General features: G+C 46.8%; 6 protein-coding genes and 1 long non-coding RNA gene across 11 annotated transcripts; 3 read left to right on the top strand and 4 right to left on the bottom strand.

The window, feature by feature from the left end:
- Positions 1-111: 111 nt before the first annotated feature.
- Positions 112-3,693, top strand: LOC117138214 (protein HID1). Of its 2 annotated transcripts, none has more exons than XM_033300154.1 (3): positions 112-129; positions 277-1,612; positions 1,675-3,693. In XM_033300154.1, the coding sequence occupies exons 2-3, from the start codon at positions 370-372 to the stop codon at positions 2,943-2,945; spliced, it is 2,514 nt and encodes an 837-aa protein (XP_033156045.1). In that variant the 5' UTR covers positions 112-129; positions 277-369; the 3' UTR covers positions 2,946-3,693. The 2 variants fall into 2 exon arrangements, with proteins under 2 accessions (XP_033156045.1, XP_033156044.1); XM_033300153.1 differs by lacking the exon at positions 112-129 and adding an exon at positions 155-197.
- A 22-nt stretch (positions 3,694-3,715) lies between these two features.
- On the bottom strand, positions 3,716-5,001 carry LOC117138215 (translation initiation factor IF-3, mitochondrial). The gene is made up of 2 exons (XM_033300155.1): positions 4,588-5,001; positions 3,716-4,526 (listed from the first exon to the last, which is right to left on the bottom strand). Exons 1-2 carry the CDS (start codon positions 4,893-4,895, stop codon positions 4,136-4,138), a joined length of 699 nt encoding a protein of 232 aa, XP_033156046.1. The 5' UTR covers positions 4,896-5,001; the 3' UTR covers positions 3,716-4,135.
- Positions 5,002-5,249: 248 nt separating this feature from the next.
- Positions 5,250-5,628, top strand: LOC117137174. The gene is made up of 2 exons (XR_004459135.1): positions 5,250-5,359; positions 5,417-5,628. It is a non-coding gene; the product is annotated as an uncharacterized LOC117137174 (long non-coding RNA).
- Positions 5,629-7,289: 1,661 nt separating this feature from the next.
- Positions 7,290-10,590, bottom strand: LOC117137587 (spondin-1). The gene is made up of 6 exons (XM_033299095.1): positions 10,398-10,590; positions 9,760-10,157; positions 9,495-9,707; positions 9,179-9,433; positions 8,949-9,120; positions 7,290-8,896 (listed from the first exon to the last, which is right to left on the bottom strand). The coding sequence occupies exons 1-6, from the start codon at positions 10,588-10,590 to the stop codon at positions 7,614-7,616; spliced, it is 2,514 nt and encodes an 837-aa protein (XP_033154986.1). The 3' UTR covers positions 7,290-7,613.
- Positions 10,591-11,007: 417 nt separating this feature from the next.
- LOC117137279 (spondin-1) lies at positions 11,008-14,325 on the bottom strand. The gene is made up of 6 exons (XM_033298650.1): positions 13,943-14,325; positions 13,498-13,889; positions 13,228-13,440; positions 12,916-13,173; positions 12,704-12,869; positions 11,008-12,648 (listed from the first exon to the last, which is right to left on the bottom strand). The coding sequence occupies exons 1-6, from the start codon at positions 14,106-14,108 to the stop codon at positions 11,042-11,044; spliced, it is 2,802 nt and encodes a 933-aa protein (XP_033154541.1). The 5' UTR covers positions 14,109-14,325; the 3' UTR covers positions 11,008-11,041.
- A 146-nt stretch (positions 14,326-14,471) lies between these two features.
- LOC117137280 (spondin-1) lies at positions 14,472-17,528 on the bottom strand. The gene is made up of 6 exons (XM_033298651.1): positions 17,342-17,528; positions 16,861-17,249; positions 16,346-16,807; positions 16,118-16,289; positions 15,936-16,057; positions 14,472-15,875 (listed from the first exon to the last, which is right to left on the bottom strand). The coding sequence occupies exons 1-6, from the start codon at positions 17,517-17,519 to the stop codon at positions 14,577-14,579; spliced, it is 2,622 nt and encodes an 873-aa protein (XP_033154542.1). The 5' UTR covers positions 17,520-17,528; the 3' UTR covers positions 14,472-14,576.
- A 1,057-nt stretch (positions 17,529-18,585) lies between these two features.
- Positions 18,586-22,340, top strand: LOC117137791 (coiled-coil domain-containing protein 186). 4 transcript variants are annotated; one of them, XR_004459168.1, is made up of 11 exons: positions 18,587-18,758; positions 18,829-18,896; positions 18,956-19,280; positions 19,335-19,586; positions 19,679-19,839; positions 19,903-20,282; positions 20,346-20,675; positions 20,734-20,968; positions 21,027-21,229; positions 21,305-21,396; positions 21,463-21,554. XR_004459168.1 is itself a non-coding variant. In XM_033299448.1 (10 exons), exons 1-10 carry the CDS (start codon positions 18,725-18,727, stop codon positions 21,538-21,540), a joined length of 2,013 nt encoding a protein of 670 aa, XP_033155339.1. In that variant the 5' UTR covers positions 18,586-18,724; the 3' UTR covers positions 21,541-21,637. The 4 variants fall into 4 exon arrangements, 3 of the variants coding, with proteins under 3 accessions (XP_033155339.1, XP_033155338.1, XP_033155340.1); XM_033299448.1 differs by lacking the exon at positions 21,305-21,396 and having other exon boundaries at positions 18,586-18,758; positions 21,516-21,637; XM_033299447.1 differs by lacking the exon at positions 21,305-21,396 and having other exon boundaries at positions 21,463-22,340.
- The last annotated feature ends 101 nt before the right edge of the window (positions 22,341-22,441 follow it).

Genomic DNA, 22,441 nt, shown 5'->3' with positions numbered 1-22,441 from the left:
CGTAAATTTCAATAGATTAAATTGAATTACATCTGCAAGCGTAGATAAAAAATATAAACTTGTTTTTAAAATAAAATATGTTGCCAAATTGTTGATCAAATTGATATTTGAATATGAGAGCCAAAACAGGTGAGCATAAAAGGTCACGCACGCATCTTCAGTCGTGAGCGCTACACCCACCACTAAGTTACACATTGGTGCGTAGGCGAATTTCTAATTGGAATCGTTCGATTTTTGAAAAAGAATCGCATTAAATGCAAAGCACTCCTGTTCCAGATTACTGCGCACACTTGCACTGAGGCGACCGAGCACGGGGCAGGTGGATTTACAGGACTCAGCGATACCAAAGCAGCCCACAGGCCGAACAATATGGGAAACACGGACTCCAAGTTGAACTTTCGCAAGGCGATTGTGCAGCTGACGCAGAAAAACCAGAAAATCGACCCCAGCGACGAGCAGTTCTGGGAGCAGTTCTGGCAGGGTCACCAGACGACGCTGGAGGATGTGTTCGCGCTGGTCACCTCGAGCGAGATTCGCCAGATACGGAACGAGAATCCAGCCAACCTGGCCACCTTATGCTACAAGGCGGTAGAGAAGCTTGCCCAGGCGGTGGACAGCAGTTGTCGCACGCAGGCGGAGCAGCAGTGCGTTCTGAACTGCGTGCGGCTGCTGGTCCGGTGTCTGCCCTACATTTTCGAGGATGATAAGTGGCGCGATTTCTTCTGGAGCAGCCTGCCGTCGCAGGACAAGACCATGCCGTTGGCTCAGTCACTGCTCAATGCCACCTGCGACCTGCTATTCTGTCCCGACTTCACGGTTACGGCCACGCGGCGTACGGGCCCCGAGAAGGCCGAGGAGCTGGCGAACATCGATAGCTGCGAGTATATTTGGGAGGCGGGCGTGGGTTTTGCCCAGTCACCGCCCCACAACGCCCACATGGAGCGCAGGCGCACGGAGTTGCTGAAGCTATTACTCACCTGCTTCTCGGAGCCCATGTACCGATCGCCGCAGCAGTCCGAGGAGCCCAACAAGTGGATAGCATACTTCACCTCGGCCGACAATCGACATGCCCTGCCCTTGTTCACCTCGTTTCTGAACACCGTGTGCTCCTACGATCCGGTGGGCTTTGGTGTGCCCTACAATCACCTGCTGTTTGCAGACACCACGGAGCCCCTGGTGGAAGCGTGCCTTCAACTGCTCATTGTCACCTTGGATCACGATATGGTGGTGCAGCAGCAACTCACACAACCCGGACAGGCGTCCTACGACGAGGGCAATTGCGGAGACAACTTGTTCATCAACTATCTGTCGAGGGTTCACCGCGATGAGGACTTTCACTTTGTGCTCAAGGGCATAACCAGGCTGCTGAACAACCCACTGGTCCAGAACTATTTGCCCAATTCCACAAAGCGACTACATTGCCACCAGGAGCTGCTTATTTTGTTTTGGAAAATATGCGACTACAACAAAAAGTTTCTGTATTTTGTGCTGAAGAGCTCCGATGTTCTGGACATCCTGATTCCCATTCTGTATCACCTAAACTACTCCCGAGCGGATCAATCTCGAGTGGGGTTGATGCATATTGGAGTATTCATACTGTTGCTCCTATCGGGTGAGTCACATGTGTAGTTTTGTTCGTGGAATCAGTGCAATTAAATTAATGTTTATTGATAGGTGAGCGAAACTTTGGGGTTCGCCTTAACAAAGCCTACTCCGCCACGGTGCCCATGGATATACCTGTGTTCACTGGAACCCATGCGGACTTACTCATCACTGTGTTCCACAAAATAATAGCCACTGGCCATCAGAGGCTGCAGCCGCTTTTCGATTGTCTGCTGACCATTCTGGTCAATGTCTCACCATATCTGAAAACCCTCTCAATGGTGGCTAGTGTGAAGATGTTGCATCTCTTGGAGGCCTTCAGCACACCCTGGTTTCTGCTATCGGCACCCAGCAATCATCATTTGGTGTTTTTCCTGCTGGAGATCTTCAATAACATTATTCAGTATCAGTTCGATGGCAACTCGAATCTAGTCTACACCATTATTCGAAAGCGTCATGTGTTCCATGCCATGGCAAATCTCCCGACCGATATGGCTGGCATAGCAAAGTGCCTGAGTGGCCGTAAAACAGGTGGAAAGTTCAACCTGCCGCGGGTACCGCAGCGGAGAACGCCAGCTGTGTCCCAGGAACTGCCCTCGGCCCATGTTCCAGAAGAGTACAACGAAGAAGACGAGGATGAGGTCGAGGAGGAGACAATTAATGAAGAGCCCAAAGCGGAGGAGGATCTCGAATCGGAGACAGAGTCTCATGAGCGATCTCAGGCGGGGGAACTGCAGACGGACATTCTCACGGCGCAGCCAGCAGAGCCAGGAACACTGAAAACGTCCTTGTTGGACACCCCAGGCATTACTCAGATGACGGAGCGGGAGCAGGCGCATCCAAATGACAAGCCACAGGTGGAGGATTCTACGGACATTGTGCCCTACGACAGATCAGCCGCTTCGACGCCAACTGACGAACGCAAGTCCACCTCACCTACGGAATTGTCCCGCTTGTCGGTGGCCCATAGGGCCAGCATTCGCATGGTGCCAGGCGAGAGCGATCGTTGGACGCCCACGCCCGAGTGGATCGTCTCCTGGCGCTCCAAGCTGCCGCTTCAGACCATTATGCGACTACTTCAGGTCCTAGTGCCCCAGGTGGAGAAGATCTGCATTGACAAAGGACTGACCGACGAGTCGGAGATCCTCAAGTTTCTGCAGCACGGAACGTTAGTGGGACTGCTCCCAGTGCCGCATCCCATTCTCATCCGAAAGTACCAGGCCAATGCGGGCACAACGGCATGGTTCCGCACCTACATCTGGGGTGTCATCTATCTGCGCAACGTGGAGCCCGCCATCTGGTACGATACGGAGGTCAAGCTGTTCGAGATTCAGCGCGTCTAGGTCTGTAAGTGGACACCCAGCTACACCAGCAGCGCAATCGTAGCTTACACGCTTTGGCATTTACTTTAGTTAATTTATTTAGTACATATTTCATTCCAAATGTCTTTGTGAAGAATCAGTGTGTAATGAACTACCTTTCCCACAATTTTGCTTATCGGCAACACAAAAATGAGGCTTATCAGTTACGATGTGGCAATGAGTTCCATTCAACAGATTTGTTATCGGCTTTTAGCATTGATATTTAATTGCTTTCCCAATTTGTTAGTTTGATGAGTGTTCTAATAACAGTATAAGCACAAAGTGTTTCTATTTTAGTTAATGACTAAATTATTAAATAACTCATGTTTTTGTAGTCTGTGACAGAAAATGTTCCTTGTGCCGTATATTTTATTGCTTGGCTTTATTTATTTTATATTTTAATAATTTAACATTTTCCTGTGTCTACCAATAATAAATTACTTTCACTCAGCCACTCTACAAACGATTCGCTTTATCCAAACAATTTTGTAGCTGCTCTCCTATTGACACCATAAAAAGCTTTACGTTCTCTTGTAATAATTTGGAAACTTTAGTTAAGTCCAATGAACTGCTTTTTAAACTTAATTAAATATAGACATTAATGATAGAGTTGAGAAAGTGTATTAATTTACTGTCTACGTGTGCTTATAAACTATATACACAAACTAAACATATGACACCTATACAAGTCAGTTTATATAAATCATATATGAAATATAGAGCAGAACCCAAGATAAGTAATAAATAATAAATTAATTTCATAAAACGAACATAATATTGTATTTTAATTTATAAAAATGGCGAAAAATAGAGCCAAATGACAGTTACTAAAAAGCAGTTTCATATCAATCGATTTTACATTCTTGTAGGTTGCGATCACGGTGGAGAGAAAGGACGTCATCCTTTCTTTTCCGCTTCTTCAGTCGTTCTTCTTGCTCTCGATCCTCCAATAGTTTGACCAAATGCTGATGCCAGTAGAAGTATTTGAAGAAAAACAATAGTAGCAACACCGAAGTGGTGACAATGGATGCGGTGGTGATCTCAACGGGCTTTTCGCCTTCCTCTTTCACTCGCTCCGAGAAATGGCGGGTGGATATTCTAAGGCCGAAGTTTCGTTTGCTTGCCGCAACAGTGTGGCGATCCTTGGGCACCGAAAGCAGCAGCGGTAGTTGTCACGACTGGATTGGATTGGGAGTGGCAGTGGATACGGGTACTGGTGGCGGAGCTACTGGAATAATGGAGAACTTAATGAACGCGCTCTTGCTGTGCCTTTGCACTATTCTGCCAATTAGTTGTGGTTCCTTAATGGTCTGTTCGATGGCCTTTACTATGCGCTCGGCGCTGCTCTCGTCCGATCCACTGGCATTGCCCTGGATGAGGATGCGAACCTCGTGTCGCTTGCCCAGCCACTTGACAATGTTCTTGAGTCTGGAGGAGAGATCGTGCTCTGTGATGCGCGCTCCAATGGTTAGGGATTTCTCCGATTTCTTATCCTTAACTTTTTCGCTCGCTGATCTCGACTGCTCCGCATCATCCGACAGCATTTCAGCAGCTGTGACTAGTCTGCAAAATATAGCAACTTCATAACAATAACCAGGTCCCGATTATATACATATATACCCACTTGAACATGGCTCTTCCTGTTTTGGCATCTGTTTGTTCCAAGCGCAACAGATGCAGCTCCCGTCGCTTGGCCAACTTCTGGGCCTCCTCCAAAGTGGTAATGCTCATCGACTGGTTCTGTTGGATCAGGGTGATCTTCTGTACACTTGCCTTCAGACTCCGGGTATCCCTCGTTCTCCTTTCTCCTGGGCTTCCACCCACCGGCTTTTGATGCTGCGCCAAACTCCAGTGGACGGAAAAGGGGCGCAGGGGTTGCTGATGAATCGCTGCTGCGGCAGTATGATTTAACATCAATCTGAAGCGCTGCATGTTTGTCTTTCAAATATATTTTTGTATATCCCTTGGTTATTTCCGATTTTCTTTTGCTTGTGCAATTTTTTGTCTTAGAGTTGTCAGGCTATGTGAATCAGTGTGTTTTAACAGCTGTTCCGGCAGGTAAGAACCACATGACGGCTGGAGTTATCGATAATTCAAGCCGCCAATAACGATCGAACTTAAAAAGAAAAAGGCGTAGTATGTTTTTTCTTCAGAATGAAAAATACGTCGGATAATATGATAAAACAACCAGGATCAGCAGGCTCATAAAAATGTCTTCAAAATATGAAATATTTTTCTTCAGAAAACCGATAGAAACATAGAAAACCGATTGCTCGCATGACACATGAATTCTAAAATTTTGTTTTTTGTTTTTGCTTTTCGTTCTTTGGTATATTAGAAGCTGAGCTTCAAAATCGACTTCAGTTCCTAAGAGAGCCATCACGATGAAACTACAAGTAAGTAAAGAGTTCTGCTAAAAAATATTAAAGCATAAAATGTTTTTTATCCTTTAGTGGTTCCTGTTTGCCTTGGTGGTGTGCTGTTTGGTCAGCAACGCTGCAAGTAAATGTTGTTGTAAAAAATATGTTTGGCGTCATGGTCGTTGTATAAAAATATATAGATGCAGTCACCACAGACATCATTGCAGAAGCCGACGACATACATGGTGTGGAAACCCTTTCCAATATGGTTAGGAGGCGAAAATAAGAAAATGCGATTCGAAAAAGTAAATTTATAAAAATACAAATAATGTTTGTAATAAATGATTTAAATGTGAATAAAAGTGAAATATGGTTTATGTACATATATATATATATTGTTATTAAAATACAATTAAAGCTTGTTAATAAATGTTTGAAATAAAGCTCATACAATGATTAAATGACCAAAATAATTTAATTATAATATAAACTAACTAAGAAAGTGGAGTCATTCGGATTAACCAGACTTTCTCTGCTTTTAAGCTTATCAGGGACTTTCTAAGCTCACAATATGGAAATTCCATAGGTCAATTGTTCTATAATACGAACAAGTCCACCCTAGACTTTATAGCTCCTACATCTCGCCTTTCATACGAAAGTACTGAAGATCATGAATATATATACATATGTATGTACATGAACGTGTACTCCGTTTGGAAATAACATATAGCAACTATTCTGAAAGATTGGTTGTGGAAACGGTTCATTTCGTATGTATTTTTTTATATGATTTCATTGTTAGCTTCAGTACTTAAACAAAAATATTGTAATTTAATACGCTTCATGGTTATCTGTAAGCTTTTGCGAAAAAGATGTGTGGCTTATGATACAAATTTGCAAGAAATGTGTAAAAAATTTGTAGAACAAATAGCAAATGATTTCTAAAACATTTGTAAAAAACGTTAGAAGAATCGATTTGGAAGTTTTTCCCATATGATATTTGTCAAATTCAGAAATTACACTAAAGAGTTAGTTGCGCTGGTATACATTCATATTCTTATCACAATTGTAGAAAACGACTTCTAGTAAACCGATAGAAACATAGAAAATCGATTGCTCGCGTGACACACGAATTCTAAAAATTTGTTTGTGTATTTTGTTTTAGCTTATCGCTCTTGGGTATTTTAGAAGCCGAGCTTCGAAATCGACTTCAGTTCCTAAGAGAGCTATCACGATGAAACTACAAGTAAGTGAAGTGCTCTGTTGTGCCCTTTAGTGGCTCCTGTTTGCCTTCTTGGTGTGCTGTTTGGTCAGCCATTCATACGCTTACTATCCTAAATATTGCTGCCGGTATACTGGACATGGCACAAGAATATGTTGCAACCGTAGAAAGCGGCACAGAATTGCAAAGAGATATTCATGGTGTAGTGACTTTCCTTTCGGCTTTGGTTAAAAGGGGAAAAATGGAAACTGTAAATGGGAAAATAGTTAAATTAATAAAGTCCGTTATTAGTTTATGGAAATACAAAAAATGTCTGTTAATAAATGTTTAAAATGGAGCTATTTAAGGGTTTAATTTATTAAAGTAATATAAATATAATATAAAAAGTTTTAAGCTCAGATATTAGTTTCCTTAGAGGTCAAAGAAAAGGTCGAGTCATTCGAGTTACGCAGATATGCTTATCAGAAGTACAAAACTAGAAAAAAGTGCAAATTCCAAGGCTCCATTCTGGGATAAAGGGCATGTTGTCATGAAATTTTTTATTTGAATTCCCTACGCTAATGTGAAAAAAATGTGTAGGCTAATGAAAAACTTGTAAGTACTGTGTAAGAGTCAAAAAATTGTACAAATATACAAAATGTAAAAAACGGTACGCATTTGTAAAAAGTATACGAACAATCGATTTGATTCTTTCAATATGATTTTGGACGTCTTTAGAAATGATATTAAAAACTAAGGAACTAGTTGTGTTGTTCACATTTATTATATATTAATTTCTATAAATAAATTTATATTTGTATACCCACTACTAGTAGACTAATATGGTCAACTAGATTATTGAAAATATGTGACAGGTAGTAGAGATAAATATTCTTGATCAGGATCCATCCGGAAACTATAAAAGCTAGACGATTAATATTAAGCATGCAGATTTCGATGACCACACCTTAGAAAACGTTTTAGAACACTTATGGCATCTCCATTTAACACAACAAATGAAAAATGTTTAGTTTAGTGGTAAGGGCTCGAAATTTCTGGGTAAGTATATTCTAGTAACTAAATGTGGAATTAATTTCTAATCCGATATCTAGAACCGGCATAGTTTCTCCTGCGGCTTGATGCCCGCTTTTCCTCCCGAGCCTGCTGCTCTGTCTGCCATATGGCACGGAAATCCTCGCACTGGGGCGAGTTGGTGTGCTCCTGCTGCAGTGCAGCCATTTCTGGCAGCCGGCATTTCTCGCAATCCTCCCACCGCCTGAACTTGTTCACATTGCGATCGCACTGATCCGCGGCATACAGCATGCACTCATCCGCACAGAAGTTGTAGAACCAGAACTGACCCGTAACAGTTTGATCGTGGCAGCGTGGCTGAGCCGTCTGAACCATTTGGAAGCAGCGGTAGGACAGAGAGGGGTCCACATCTCCTCCAGGTGTATACATGTCCGGATTGCCGAAGTTGCTTACCCTTTGCCATTGTTCCCTTGGCGAAACCATTTCGGGTGTCTCTACGATTGAGCCGTATTTGTTTGAGGGCCTTTGACGCTGCCAGGGAGCTCGTTCCACATCCTCCAAGCGCGGATTATCGAGACGTGACGACCACTTGGGTCGTTCTGATTTTTCTGCTTGCTGGCGGGCTTTATCGTATTTTGTGGGCCTAAGCGACGGAACATCTCTTCCCAAATTTGTTTGCCTGTTCAAGGCCCAGTTGCCAGTGTTACCCTTAAGATTGCCCACTTCGAATCCTCCAACTGCTCCATTTCGTGAGTCATCGTAGTCACCAAAGTTCTCTGCCTCTGGTTCAACTTGTGGCCCATACATATTACCTCCAATGCGTCCTGGAGAAGCCCCACCATAGGGACTATCCATGTCGGCGCTGTAGGATCCTGGTAAGCTACCAAGGCAAGCTCGACCAGAGCATTTTCGCGTTTCCTGCAGCTCCATGCGATGCACACCCTGGCACTCGAACTCTGCTTCAGGATTAAGGTACTGCCTCTGGCGCATCTCGTAACCATCGCCACAGGTTACACTACATGGGCTCCAGCTGCCCCAGGAACTCAGTTCGCATTCGGCACGACGTTGTTGGGACGGTTGATAACCAATCCTCCTTGGGTCTAGCTCCAGGTCCTCAAATTCCTCCGTCTCCCGCATGAGATTGTTTTGACCACACATCTCGCCCTGGCACTCGCGCTCCTCATACTGAGCCACATTGCAATTGTAGACCCTTGCGAGCTCTGGTTGCTTGTAGACACGTCTTCTATACTGCATGCCAACCCCGCATTTGGAAGAGCAGTCGCTCCAACTGGACCATGGATGGGTGAAACATTCACGCGGCACATCGGGATCGTTGTTGGCTGGGAATGTGATATAGTTTGTTAAGGTCTTCCTCACTAAAATCCCACTTACAGTCCTCATCTGCACATCTTCTCTCGTAGATTCGCTGGCGCTTCACCGTCAGAATGGCCATGGGTTTCATGGGAGTTCCGGATATGTCGTAGAAAGGAGAGCGCGGATCGTTCGGAAAGTCGGAACGCATGCGTCTAATGACATCTGGCGGAACTTGGGGCTGATCGGATGACTATCAAAATAAAGGTGAATTATTTTGTTTAACCGAACATCTATTAATTTCCAAATACCGTATAGGTGGGACCCGAATCTGTGCCCACATCCCACGGATATAGGTTGATCACTTTTTCCTCCATCCATGTGCAGTTGCGCAGGCACAGTTCCAGTCCAGTGACGCCCACAATCCAATCGGGAGAGGGTTCTATCTTGGAGGCAAAGGACACCATGTGGTGAATGGGATCTACTCGCACCGAGGCCATCGTCTTGCTGCTTATGTTGGGATACGATGGACCCCGTGCCTTGATTATCGTCCGTATCTTCTGATCCTGTAAGAGGGAAGATGTAACATAGAGTACTTCCTACCAATCGTTCCAAGCATGGAGTCACCCGAAAATTGATGCTGAACTCTCGCTCCAGCAGACGCGAACTGCAATGTTCCGCATATTCCTTCATAGCCACGCTGGCCAGTTCTCCGGACTCCCAGAAACGATAATCTGAACTGTGGGCGGCTCCCAGAAGCTCACAGAATCGAGTCTCCCAGCCTCGAGTGGGGAAGTCCTTGGGATGCAGGTTCCTGGACCAGACGCCTTCAAATATAAGCTAATGAGAGGAGAATTGTAGAAGGTAATTTGGTCATTCCGTACGGACTCACCTCATAGCGCGCCTCATCGCATGCACAGCAGGGCACATCCACCGCCGCCGGAGCAGTTGGCTGACTCTCCACATCATCTGTGACCTCCTCGCAGATGCGTTTCGTTAAACCGCCATCATCCATGTGCCACACCTCCCGATGCTGCTGAACTGTGGCCCGGATCAGGACGCAGCCACTGCCCGGCTCACTGGGCGCTACCCAGGTCAAGTGCATGTGCGTCTTGGAGTTCGTATTGGTGTTCTCCACCATGTTGATGCAGTTCGGACTGAACCGGGTCTCAATCATGTCGCTAAGCTCAAAGCGACCCAAGTCATCGTTGTAGCTGAAGTCACCATTCTCGTTTTCCAGTGCCATGATAAAGCTGATGTAGCGGTGGCCATTGAAGGCATTAAGAGAGACTGAAAGAGAAATGCCCAGTCGAGTTAAATCTCAGAACTGGAAACAATCAAAGCCGGGCCCTTATCGGCGGCGACCTTGAATTCGAACGAATTTGCAAAGTTTCGTGATAAGCCCCTCTTTTTGTTTACTAAACAATAAACATTGCGCGAATTCAGCCTTAGAATAATCCGAAAGTCCCATGCTAGCGACAATCTCCCACGAAGTTCAAGCGCAAGGCCAGTGAACCCATCCATACTCACCGTTGTATTCCTGGCCGAGAATGTACGTTTCCGGATTACCCGACACGCTTATCATAAAGTTCTCATCCACCGGAGATTTGGGCGAGCCCGTGTTCGTTGGGCGGCGCGTGCAAATCAAGGAGCTGACCCTGCCAATCACCAGGGACCCAAGCAGAAGTAGCTCCACGAGAGGAGCACCACTTGACCACCACATGTTCTTGTTATTCTATAGGAGACCGTTGTTACCGTGTAGAACCATTCGACGCGAGCAACTGTTGCAAACTGAGCGAAGATTCCGAACTATTAGTTCACCAGACGGCGAGAAGAGAAGCTTCGGAGCCGACAAAAGCCACCGATAAGACAGAGCGTATTGTTTTTCTGACCCACTGATTCAAATCCGTCGGGCTCTTATCAGTCGACGATGCAGGAAAGCCAAAAAGTAAGATTTCAGCTCTTAAAGACCGTTTCAAAGAGAATTCAATCCATTGGATCTCGTTGGATGGAAGTGCATTCATAAATAAAGCAAAAGTAACGCCGTAGTATTTTGGTTCGACTGTCAGATAGCCTTGAAGCAATAATGAATCAAACATGGAGTTAGACATGATTATACCATAAATTAATATTTATTCTCTTCTAATTTAAGCAACTTAAATGCTTTAATTTGTTCAGCCGCCATACCGACCGCGTCTGGATGTGTCGTATCTGCTCCTGGTCTGAGACATGGGTTCTCCAATATCACCTGCTTCTCTTGTTTCTCCATAGGATCCACCTCCTGCTAGATCATAGGACCTTCCTCCCGGTTGATCATAACTTTTTCCTCTTGATAAGTCATAGGACCTGTCTTCTGGCTGGTCATAGCTTCTACCCGTCGACCTATCATAGGACCTATCTTCTGGTTGATCATAGGATCCACCTCCTGTTTGCTTATAGGACTTACCAGCTCTTGGATTATATGATCTACCAAATGTTTGATCATAGGATTTACCAACCTTTTGATCATACGATCTACTTTCTGTTTGATCATAACCTATTCCACTCGATTGATCATAAGGTCCACCTCTCGTTCGCTTTTGGTCGTAGGATCTCCTTCCGTACAAGTCCATGGCATCGTTTTCGGATCGCTCCATGTTTATTTGGGGCTGCAGACAGGTGCCCTCGCAGGCCGTCAGGGTACGGAATCGGTTTCTATTCTGATCACAGTTGTCCGTGGTGAAGATCTTGCATTCGTGATCTTCGTGATCGTAGAACCAGTAATTACTCTCCACCACCGGTTTGGCGAAACAGGGAGTCGTCGAGGCATATGGCTTTTCAAAGCAATAATCCTGAACGACATTATAGTTGCCATTGATATCGTTGCTATTGCCCTCCACATTCTCCTGCTGACTGGGATACCGACCTGCAAAGGGAGTGCGAGGTGTGAAGCTAGGAGTAGTGTAATCATTGTAAGTGTCCTTATTGTTATAGACCGAATTGAAGTCATTGTAGCCGGGTCTATTGCCCACAAGCTTGTCATTGCTGTAGCTATTTGTCGGAGGAAAGCCCTTGGCATAACCACCACCCATGTTGTCCGATGGATTATACGCCGGTCTCTGTGGGTTTTCTATCTGATCGAGCGGTAAATTTGGGGACTCCTGTGCGTTATCTCTGGGGTTGGAGGGAGATTTATCTTTCCATAAATTGTAGGGCTTTCTATTCCACGCCTGGTTGCCCGATCCGAGACTGGAATGTTCCTGATTACTGTTCCAAGAAGTGGATTTGCCCATGTAACCGTCCTGATCAGTCTCTCCGAACACATCTGGTTCCGGAAAGCCATCGAGTTCGCCATTATCCGGAATGGTGCCACCACAATCCGATCCAATGCACTCGCGAGTTTCCTCGAGCGGTATTCGCATCACGGACAAACAGCGCTGCCTGGCCTGCGGATTGTAATAGTTCCGGGTTCGAGTGGAGGATCCTCTGCCGCATGTCTTTGAGCACGGTGACCACTCGCCCCAGTTGGTCAGCTGGCACTCGGCCATTGAGCCACCACTTGGGGGGTTTTCCATGCCCAGGCCAGGCTCCTCGCCTTCCAGCTCCTCCTCAGCTGCCCCACATTGGGTTCCCTGGCATTGGCGAAACTCCTCCAAGCGCCTATCGCAGTTGAAGTTGGCTGCTAGATTGGGATTCTTGAAGCTACGCTGACGTTGGGAGTAGCCCTGACCACATCGCGTGCTGCAGTTGGTCCACTCGTTCCAAGGGTGTACAGCGCACTCCAGCGGTCCTTCCTGGGGAACTAATACTAAAGATTACGAACAGGACTTACTGTGATTACAATAAAGATCACTTACCCTCTTCGCACTCCCTAATGTAGAGTTTCTTCCGGGTCAAGTAGAGCGTGGCCAAGGGTTTCATTGGAGCACCGGTTTCATCGTAAAATGGCGAACGATGGTCGCTGGGATACGACGATGTTATACGACGCACCACATCCGGCGGCACTTGTGGCTCATCTGAGGACTTTAAAGAAGATAAATATAGTTCATACCAAGCTAGGTTCACCTACCATGTACGATGGTCCCGAATCGGTACCGATGTCCCAGGGATACAAATTCAAGACCTTTCGCTCCAGCCACGTACAATTGCTCAGGCAAAGCTCCAGTCCAGCCACGCCCAGTATCCAATCGGGTGAGGGATCAATCTTGGCTGCTAGCGAGATCTGATGGTGTACTGGATCCAGACGAGCATTGGCCAAGGTTGTTCCAAATGTTTTCGGACGATAGGGAATTCCCGGAGCCTTTATAATAGTCCTCACCTCGCCATTCTGTTAGAAACAACATGATGAAGTGGATTTAATGCGATAAAATTGATTACCGACTTGAGTGTTCTCCCTGATCTCATTCTCCAGGGTACGTGTAGCTCCGTGCTCGGCCAACTCCTTCATGCCCTTGCTCGCTCTTCCTCCGTAGGTCCAGTAGCGATAGCTGTGGCTATGCGAAGCACCAATCACCTCGCCCAAGCGTGTGCGCCAGTCCTCAGAGGGAAAGTCCTTCCAATGGGTGTTCCTCGCCCACTTTCGCTCCAGAACGATCTAAGAGATACGTCACTTTAGACACAATATAACCAAGAGTTGAGAAGAGGTTCCCACCTCATATTTGGCTTCATCGCAGGCACAGCAGGTTTCCAAGGGTGGCGTTAAGCTGTTTAGTTCGTCGATTTCCTCGGGACAAATCCGCTTGGTCAGGAAGCCATCGTCCAGAAACCACACATCACGATGTTGAACCACACCAGCCTTAATAAGTACACATCCGCTGTCCGGATTACGCGGTGCTATCCAGGATACCGCGATGTAGATCTTGGCATTCGTATTTGTGTTCTCCACCATGTTCTCACAACTGGTACTGAAGCGGGTGTCTCCGACTCCCAGCAGTTCAAAGTGACCGGTCATATCCTGACCACTGAAGGCAGCCGACGGATCCTCAGCCTCGACCACCAAGGTAAAGCTCACGAATTTCATGTTTATTGGACAGGATAACGAAACTTATAATGATAAATGTTGAAGTGAAAGTTTCTAGGCAACTCGAGACTCTCACCATTGTACTGATGTTCTGGCACATAGGTCTCTGGATTGCCATCGATCAGGATCTTGAAGTTATCATCCACAGGCGATCGGGGGCCACTGGCACCTTGGGGTATTCGATTGCAGACTCCTCTGACCTCGGAAGACAGCAGAATGAGGAGCACGATATGGCGGAGCATCTCTTCTCAATCTTAGCGATCCGTACTGGGTCGAGGCTCAACGACGACTGACCAAAACGGATGGGTAGCCATCTCCATTAATTGATGAGCATTTCCAATTTATCAATTATCCCTTAAATGGCGCTCTCGGTGTTGACAGCTTATGGCATCTTGATTGAGTTGTCGTCAATTAGGAATGGTTTGTTTTTATGGCAAGCTTTTCAATTGATGAATTGTGCCCGGGTTCTTTGAACTTGCAACCCGGCGAAAAATCACTCGTAAACTGGCCACAGTTTGCTTAATGGAACTGGGTCAAGGTTAAACTCAATCGGAATTGAAATTACCACGCGAACACAATTCTGTTTTATTGTCTGTGGCGGGAAAAAGCTAGCGTAGGTAGTCTGGAATGTTTCATATATTTAACGATATCCATTGGTAATGATTACATAGTTGGATTAGAACTAATACTTGTAGCAGTTAATGGTATGTTCACCACCGCTCTGGATCATCGTTGCTGGTCAGCAGGCAAGGCATCATCACGCACTTTTCCATGCGGACGCGATCCTTGCACTTGAAACTCAGATCGGTGTTCATTAGGGTTCGGGTGCGCTGGCGAACGGCATTATCGCCACACGTGGCGGTGCATGGTGTCCAGGCGGACCACTCCGAGTAGCGACACTCGTCCTGCGGCTCCGGTTGCGGAGCTCTCACCACATGCCTTCGCTCTCCGAATCCCCGTCCACTGATGGAGTACATGTCATCGCACCGCTGGTAGCAGCGATCCAAACGTACCAGATGCTTGGGACACGGCTTTCCGCCGTACTTCGGAGTACGGAGCACGCGACGCGTTCGCAACTGGAAGCCATCGCCGCAGGAGGCGTTGCAACTGTGGGACACCCAGTCGGAGACGACACAATCAATGGCAGGTATACCATCGTGCTGCAGTTCCTGTTTGTGGCGCGGCAGACGACATGTCTCCTCGCACTCCTCCTTCGACTTGAATTTGTTGCGATTTGTATCGCAACGATCCGACCAATAGATGGCACACTGGTCACTCACATGGTCGTAGTACCAGAAGTTTGCCACATCGTTATCCCGACACGGACTGTCGGTCAGCTCGTCGTAGCAGAAGCCGGGAACGATGGTATCGCAGCTGGGATTGGTGCAGTTCACCTCCTCGTGCAGCTTGATGTGTCGACAGGGATCCTGGCCGTCATCATTGGGATCCGTTACTCCGTACACCTGGTTGTTATTCCACACCTTGCGAATACGTTGCCGCTTTCCATGTCCACCGCATGGCCCCATGCACGGCGAGAAATCCGACCATGGAGTGACCCCGCAAACCGGTGGTATGTAATCCTCCCGATGCTGACTGTAACTCTCAAAGTTGCGGAATATGGAGCGTTTCTCAGCGGATCCACCTCCGTCGCCACCGGCCTGTTCCTCCTCCGGTTCTCCAGCACCACCTTCGTTCTCAATGTCCCCACCGCATTCCATGGCCTCGCAGATCTTCGTCTCATGCAAACGCGCCTTGCTCGCTTTCTGGCACTTCTTCTTGGCCTTCTTGTTTAGATAGTGCCGGGATCGGGTCATCTCGCCGGTTCCACAAGTCACGGTGCACGAAGACCATTCCGACCAGTCAGACAGACCGCACTGGGGATCGTCGCTGCTACCTGGTGGTGGTGCCACCTCCGGCTCGCCGCCTTCAGCTGTTTCCTCATTGAAGCCAGCGCACTTGTGTCCCACGCAGTTCTTCTCCTCACGCAGGGCATTGTTGCAACGATGACGCTATGGTGTCAAAATGTATATATAGTATGGGATCCAAGTTATATATGTCGTCTTAATTACCGAAGCCAGTGCAGGGTTCTTGAACTCTCGGATCCTGTACTGCTTGCCGGGACCGCACTTTGTGGTGCATTCATCCCATCTGGACCACGAGTTTGTGGCGCACTCCGGCGGCACCTGTTCCGCTACAGGATTAAACTATGTAGTATTTATATTCACAAAATATATAGTTTCATTTCACTTACAATCGGAGGACTCGCAGTTCTTCTCGTAGAGTCGTCTTCGGTTGATGTGCAAGGTGGCCAGTGGCTTCATCTGGGCACCAGTGGGATCATAGAAGGGCGAACGGGGATCGTTGGGGAAATTGGACTTGATGCGGCGAACTACATCTGGAGGCACCTGTGGCTGGTCAGCGGACTGAAAAGTATTCGTGATTAACTCTCTAGAAGACTAAATCATGGACATCGTCTTACCATATAAGATGGCCCACTATCGGTGCCCGCATCCCAGGGATATAGGTTGTGCACCTTGTTCTCCACCCAGGAACAGTTGGGCAGACACAACTCGAGGCCGGATACACCAACGATCCAGTCTGGAGAGGGATCCACCATTGATACGAGGGAGATCAAGTGGTGGTTGGAGTCCACGCGGAAAACGGCAAATGTTTTGCCCGTAACATTCGGATAGGCAATGCCCCTTGCCTTGATGATCGTGCGAATGTGTTCGCTCTGATCCTTCAGCTCACTCTCCAAGGTCCTTGTGGAGCCATGCTCCGCCACCTCGCGCAGCCCCTCGCTGGCCAGCTCTCCATACTGCCAGAATCTGTAGTCCAGAGTGTGCGAGGCACCAATGATATCGCTGAACCTGGTGCGCCAGCTATTCGCTGGGAAGTCCTTGGGATGGGTGTGGCGTGACCACTTGCCTTCGAAGGTAAGCTGAGGTAGGGAGGTGTTAATACCATCATAATAATATGATAAAAAAATCCCACCTCATATTTCGCCTCGTCGCAGGCACAGCAGGGATCCACGATGCTGGGCTGGGTGTCAATGTCGTCCACCTCCTCCTCGCACATTCGCTTGGTGAGGAAGCCATCATCCATGAACCACACATCCCGATGTTGCATCACCGTAGCCCTCAGCAGGATGCAGCCCTGTCCCGGACTCGATGGAGCCACCCAGAACACATCCACGCGTGTCTTCACGTTCGTGTTGGTGTTCTCGACCAGATTTGGGCAGCGCGGACTGAAACGGGTCTCGGCGAGATCGGCGATCTCCCAGGTGCCCAAGGCATTGGCGTCACCATCGCCGTCACCACTCTCCAAATCCAGGGCCAGCATAAAGCTGATGAAGGTCAAGCCAGAAAATGCACTGAGGCTAACTGAAAACGAGCAAAAGGGTGGATTAGAGAATAGAAAGAAAAATCTAGAAATTTGTAAATTTAAATTAATTTAAAGCAGCTCTATCACTCACCATTATACCTTTGACCGGGCACATAACTCTGCGTATTTCCGTTTACGGACAGCACATAGTTATCATCCACCGGTGACTTGGCTGCTGTGACTCCCGGTGGAACCCTAATGCAGCCCTCGATCCGCGGAATAACTCTCGCTAATGCGAGCAGAATAGTAAAACCTTCCAGTGCCTTCATTTCAAAGAGCTGCAAAATGCAAAATTGAGTCGGAATACAATTTTACAATCATTTGATGCAGCCACGTGGTTGTGGGGAAAACTATTTCTGGCCATAGCACTTAATTGTCTTAATTATCCGCATTGGTATCGAATGTCAATGGCAACCAATGGAGCCTACTTCCAGTTTCGAATTGAACTTGAATTCTTAGAAATAGCCTTCAATTGAATGACTTTGCGTGATGTCACACATAGTGCATATTGCTATTTTCACACTTTCCATTTCCTTTGAGATCCAAATAATGCCAGCTCAATTGCTATGCGGAACTTGAACTAGGCGGCTTGTTGGTTGTTTACCCGTTGAAAATCGGATCGCATTGCGTATACATAGTCTGTACTATATAGACCGTCTACGTCACTGATTAAATTCAATTGAAAAACGCGCCGACTGTCTACAGCGAATTCGAAAAACAGAGGGTGACAAAAAAAGCCCATTTCCCATGGATCTAAATCATTAAAGGCACTTCTAGGGCTTCACCTCAGTACTGCACGTATATTGCAGCACCCACTTTCACTAGCACATCAGGTATGTTAGTCCACTTAATTAAGTTATTTTGAGAAAATAAACTAATAGCAAGTTGGTTCAGATTGTTTTTGATACTCTTGTTGCTCAGTATTGATGGATCGTAAATGAAACAATCTCGAAATATATGCTTTTAGAGGGAAATCCGAACTAAGCACTTACTCGGTGGACGCACGAACAGCAACTGAATGCAAATTTCGCCGAGTCGATTATTGGATGGACGATGTGCATCATTCGGGACCGACGAATGGATTACATGGAGAACCTCAGAGAGGCAGAAACTGCGCTCTACTTTTCCCTCCCATTTAGCTTAGTTTCCGCTTCTTTTGCAGATTCGCATTTGTTGATAGAAACCATTAGTTTTCATACACGCTCATTCTAAACAAACAGACCCCAAAAACACCGGGTACAGTGGAACTGACCTATCGAAAACAACATTTAGATCAAGTGTGCTCTGAGTTTTAATTCATGTTAGTTTCACGGATCACATCGTTTGGATTAGTCAGAAAGCATTTTTGTACCATTTACACTAGACGTAGTTCAACTGGAAATATTTAGAAACAAATTTTCTAATACTGTTTTTTTTCCTCATTTTGATCATAAAAATCGTTTACAAAACAGCGTTGATTTCCGAAACTTTAGCTATGAGTTCCAGCGTGACGCCGCATTCTGTTCGTGGTAAGTACCAGTACCTTACCTATATATAGCTATACGAATGGGGGCTTCAAATGAGCGTTATACTCGTTAGGTAACAAAGCTTTCTGGCTGAGGTCAGGTGGAAAGGTGGAAAAGCCAGCCCCAGCCAAAGCTACATGGGTGAGTGAGAGGACAGAAAAGAGGTTTTCCAAGGCATGAATGCTTTACATCCTTCACAGGCTCGCACTTCTTCATGTGGTGGTGTCTTCTCTACTCCTCCCGTCGACAACTGCGACGAGAGCCCAAACAAAAGTAGGCTCAGTCGCATTCCAACTAGGCGTGGAGCGAATCCGTCGTCTATCCAATTGCGAAAAACTTCTCTGGAGCGGTTTACTTCTTCGCCGAATATGCGCCCGTGTATCAGTACGTATTCGTTGCCCAATCGACGGGTCGAGCCCGAGCATAATGTGGTTGAGCCCGATCGGAAAACTGATATCGATGAGTTGAATCCCCCCAAGCGGAACGTGGTTCCACCAAGGACCCGTGTCCACACGACGCCAGTCGGTGGGTATCGCGAATCCCTAAAACGTAGTCCAATTCTGATTACGCTGTCCACAGAACCTAATCAAATCGGCAAGAAGACTGAAAAGGGGTCGCATCTCCGTGTCCTGGAGTTGAACCGGATGCGGGTCTTTGAAACGCAGAAGAAAAAACTGGAGAACTTGCAGTCCGAGTTTATGCACAAGATCCGTTTAATGGGTTCAGATCTCCGGAATCAAGGGGTCTTCAAGTTTGTGGGTATGACTGTAAACGATGAATGCAAGCTCGTGGTCCACCAAAATGATCTACTTCGATTGCCCAAGATTATTCGTAAGTCTTTTGGATTTACATCTTCGATTGAATGAATTTGTATCCTTGTATTATCTTTCTGTCACTTTCAATTGCATACATTTATTTTCTAGCCTCTGAAAGTATAAATGACTTGAAATCCAGGTGTCGTGCGATTGTAGAGCAGGGGGTTATGTTGGTCTACGACCATATACCAAGAATTCAGATGGCTCAAAATGATCTCGAGGCTAGCGAAAAGCGTGAGGAAACTCAATCAAAGTTGTCTAAGCTAGTGGTAAGTTTTTGTGGAACCTCTATGATGCACTAGCAATGTGAAACTATTTTATTATGTCTCCAGGAAGAAAAAATGACTTTGCTCGTCGAGGAGATCGAGCAGTTGTGCGGTGCAGGCTCCAAACACGAATCACCCAACAAAAGTCTTTACCGCGAGATGGGAGAGCTGCGATCCCAGAAGCAGGTCATGGAGGTTCGTTACTTTGACGCCCAGAAGGAGCACACTGAACAGATAAACCAGTTGCGAGCTGATCTCGACGACAAGCTGAAACAGGAGCTGGCCAGTCGAGATCAGATCATTGTGGAGCTGAGAAAGAGCCTGCGGCGAAGCGAGGATATGCTCAATGATCAGTCCATTCGATTGGCCGAGAACAATTCCAAGCTGTTGACAGAGGATTCCACCATCGAGGTACTGCGCTCCGAGGTAGCCAGGCTCATGGCTGTGTAAGTTAACTGGTCATCTCGGCACTCAAGATTCTTACAGATCTTTCCTTATATCGTTTCTAGAAAAGCGCAAATGGTTCAGCGTCTCGAATCGGCGGACATGGGTCTGGAGCGGGCCCGAAATTCCGTCGATAAGAACCTGAAGCAGATCGACTACCTGGAGGGCGAACTGAAGGAGGCCCGTGAGCTCATCGTCCATCTGCAGAAGCGTCCGGATGCCATGGACGCGGGCGTGAAAGAGAAGGATTTGATCATTGCCGATTTGAAACTGCAGCTGCAAGGACTCGAGCAGCACAAGAAGGTCATGAACAAACAGGTGGCCAATACCATAAAGCAGCATGCCGACTTTGAAGAGCTGGGTAAACACTATAAGGAGGCTCTACAGCAGATAAGGTAACCCGCTTGTGGTTAACAGTAACTTGATTAACTTATCTCTTGCTTGGTTAACCAGCGATCTAAAGGAGACCCTAAATGTTACCAATGCCAAACTGGAAATGCAATCCAAGCTCGAAGTGCAGCTGCGCAAGGAAGTGTCCAAGATGCGAGAGCAATCGGTGGTCGATCAGAAGTTGCTGCGCGCTCGCAGCGAATTGATAGCGACACTGCAGAAGAATGGCCAGGATAGCAGCACCAAGCTAGACCAAATGTACTATCAAGTTAGCGAGAAAGACACGCTTATCAATCAGGTCCGCCGAAAAAGGATGTGGCTAGCCTCGCTTATGCTTATCCTTATTCCTCCTGCAGGTAAACAACCAGCTGATGTCGAAGGAGGAGGAGTTCCAGAATCTCTACGGGACCCTCACGCACAAACAAATGGAAGTTAGGAGGCAGGAGCATATCATCAAGTTGCTAAAGGAGCAGAATTCACGGGTATCATTGTTGCGAGCCAATCAGGACGAGCGGAATGCCACGATGGAGGAGGAAATCATTAATCTTAAGAACACAATGTAAGTTCAACAACCCCATAAGAGTTTGAGTAGAAGTTCGCCAGCTTGCTATACTTTACACAAATCCCCTGGTAGATTTTCAATTGCATTCGGGCCACATACCGTGGAATGAGGTTAACGCCAATTGAAGTACCAATTTCAACTGGACCAGTTTCCAAAATATTTGAGTAAGTAATAGCAATGCAGCGAACTTTTTGCTTGGAAAGACAAATAAAATGATTAAATGCTTCTAGCCGTGATTATGCCAAACTAATAGTTTGCAATATTGGTCAACATTTTTTTGAAGTTGTGCCGGCTGGCGAAGGCATTAGGAGCTGTGGCCACCGTCAGCGTGTGGACTCTTCCTTCAAGTTTCTGCAAGAGCCCAATCTGCAAGAGCGCAATCTGCAGGACGCCAATCTGCAAGACGCCAATCTGCAGGACGCCAATCTGCAGGACGCCAATCTGCAAGACGCCAATCTACAGGAGCCCAACCTGCAAGAGCGCAACCTGCAGGACGCCAATCTGCAAGAGCGCAATCTGCAGGACGCCAATCTGCAAGACGCCAATCTGCAGGACGCCAATCTGCAAGACGCCAATTTGCAGGACGCCAATCTGCAAGACGCCAATCTGCAGGAGCCCAACCTGCAAGACGCCAAACTGGAAGACGCCAATCTGCAGGACGCCAATCTGCAAAACGCCAATCTGCCGCAGCCCAATTTGCAAGAGCAGGATATGCCCCAACAATGTGATCGCATCTTTGAGCCACTGCAGCATCAGCTATTCCCCCACATAGAACCATCCCCCGTTGGACGGCTTAATTCGCTCCGTCATTTACTGCACTCGCGCTATCAACTGCAACATCCAAATACCCGTCCTACAGATCCTGCTCGTCCCCAAAAAGTCGCAAATTCCCTGCCACCTAAGCCTCCTCTGTGATTACGAAAAAGCCAGCGCTAAAGATCCAATTTGAACTACAGGAAAACCCAACCCAATCCCAACCCAAACCCAACACATCCCAAAGCAGAACGCTTAGCATGGAAATTCTTAAGATGAACAAACCAAATTTATTGTAACCGTTGGCTAAATGGCATTGTTTTTTGTACCCATATGTAAAAAGTAATGGCAGAAATCTGGTTAAGTCTCGTTTAGGGCGGCGGCTTGATCAATCGACTAGCTTCGATTGGTTTAGGAATCTGAAACTGGCGCAGTTAATTGAGATGATTTGGATTT

The sequence above is a fragment of the Drosophila mauritiana genome, chromosome 2R (assembly GCF_004382145.1).
Source record: "Drosophila mauritiana strain mau12 chromosome 2R, ASM438214v1, whole genome shotgun sequence".
In the NCBI taxonomy this organism is placed as follows: Eukaryota; Metazoa; Arthropoda; class Insecta; order Diptera; family Drosophilidae; genus Drosophila; species Drosophila mauritiana.
Note: the sequence above shows the minus strand (reverse complement) of the source record. Positions and strands in the feature narration are given on the sequence as shown.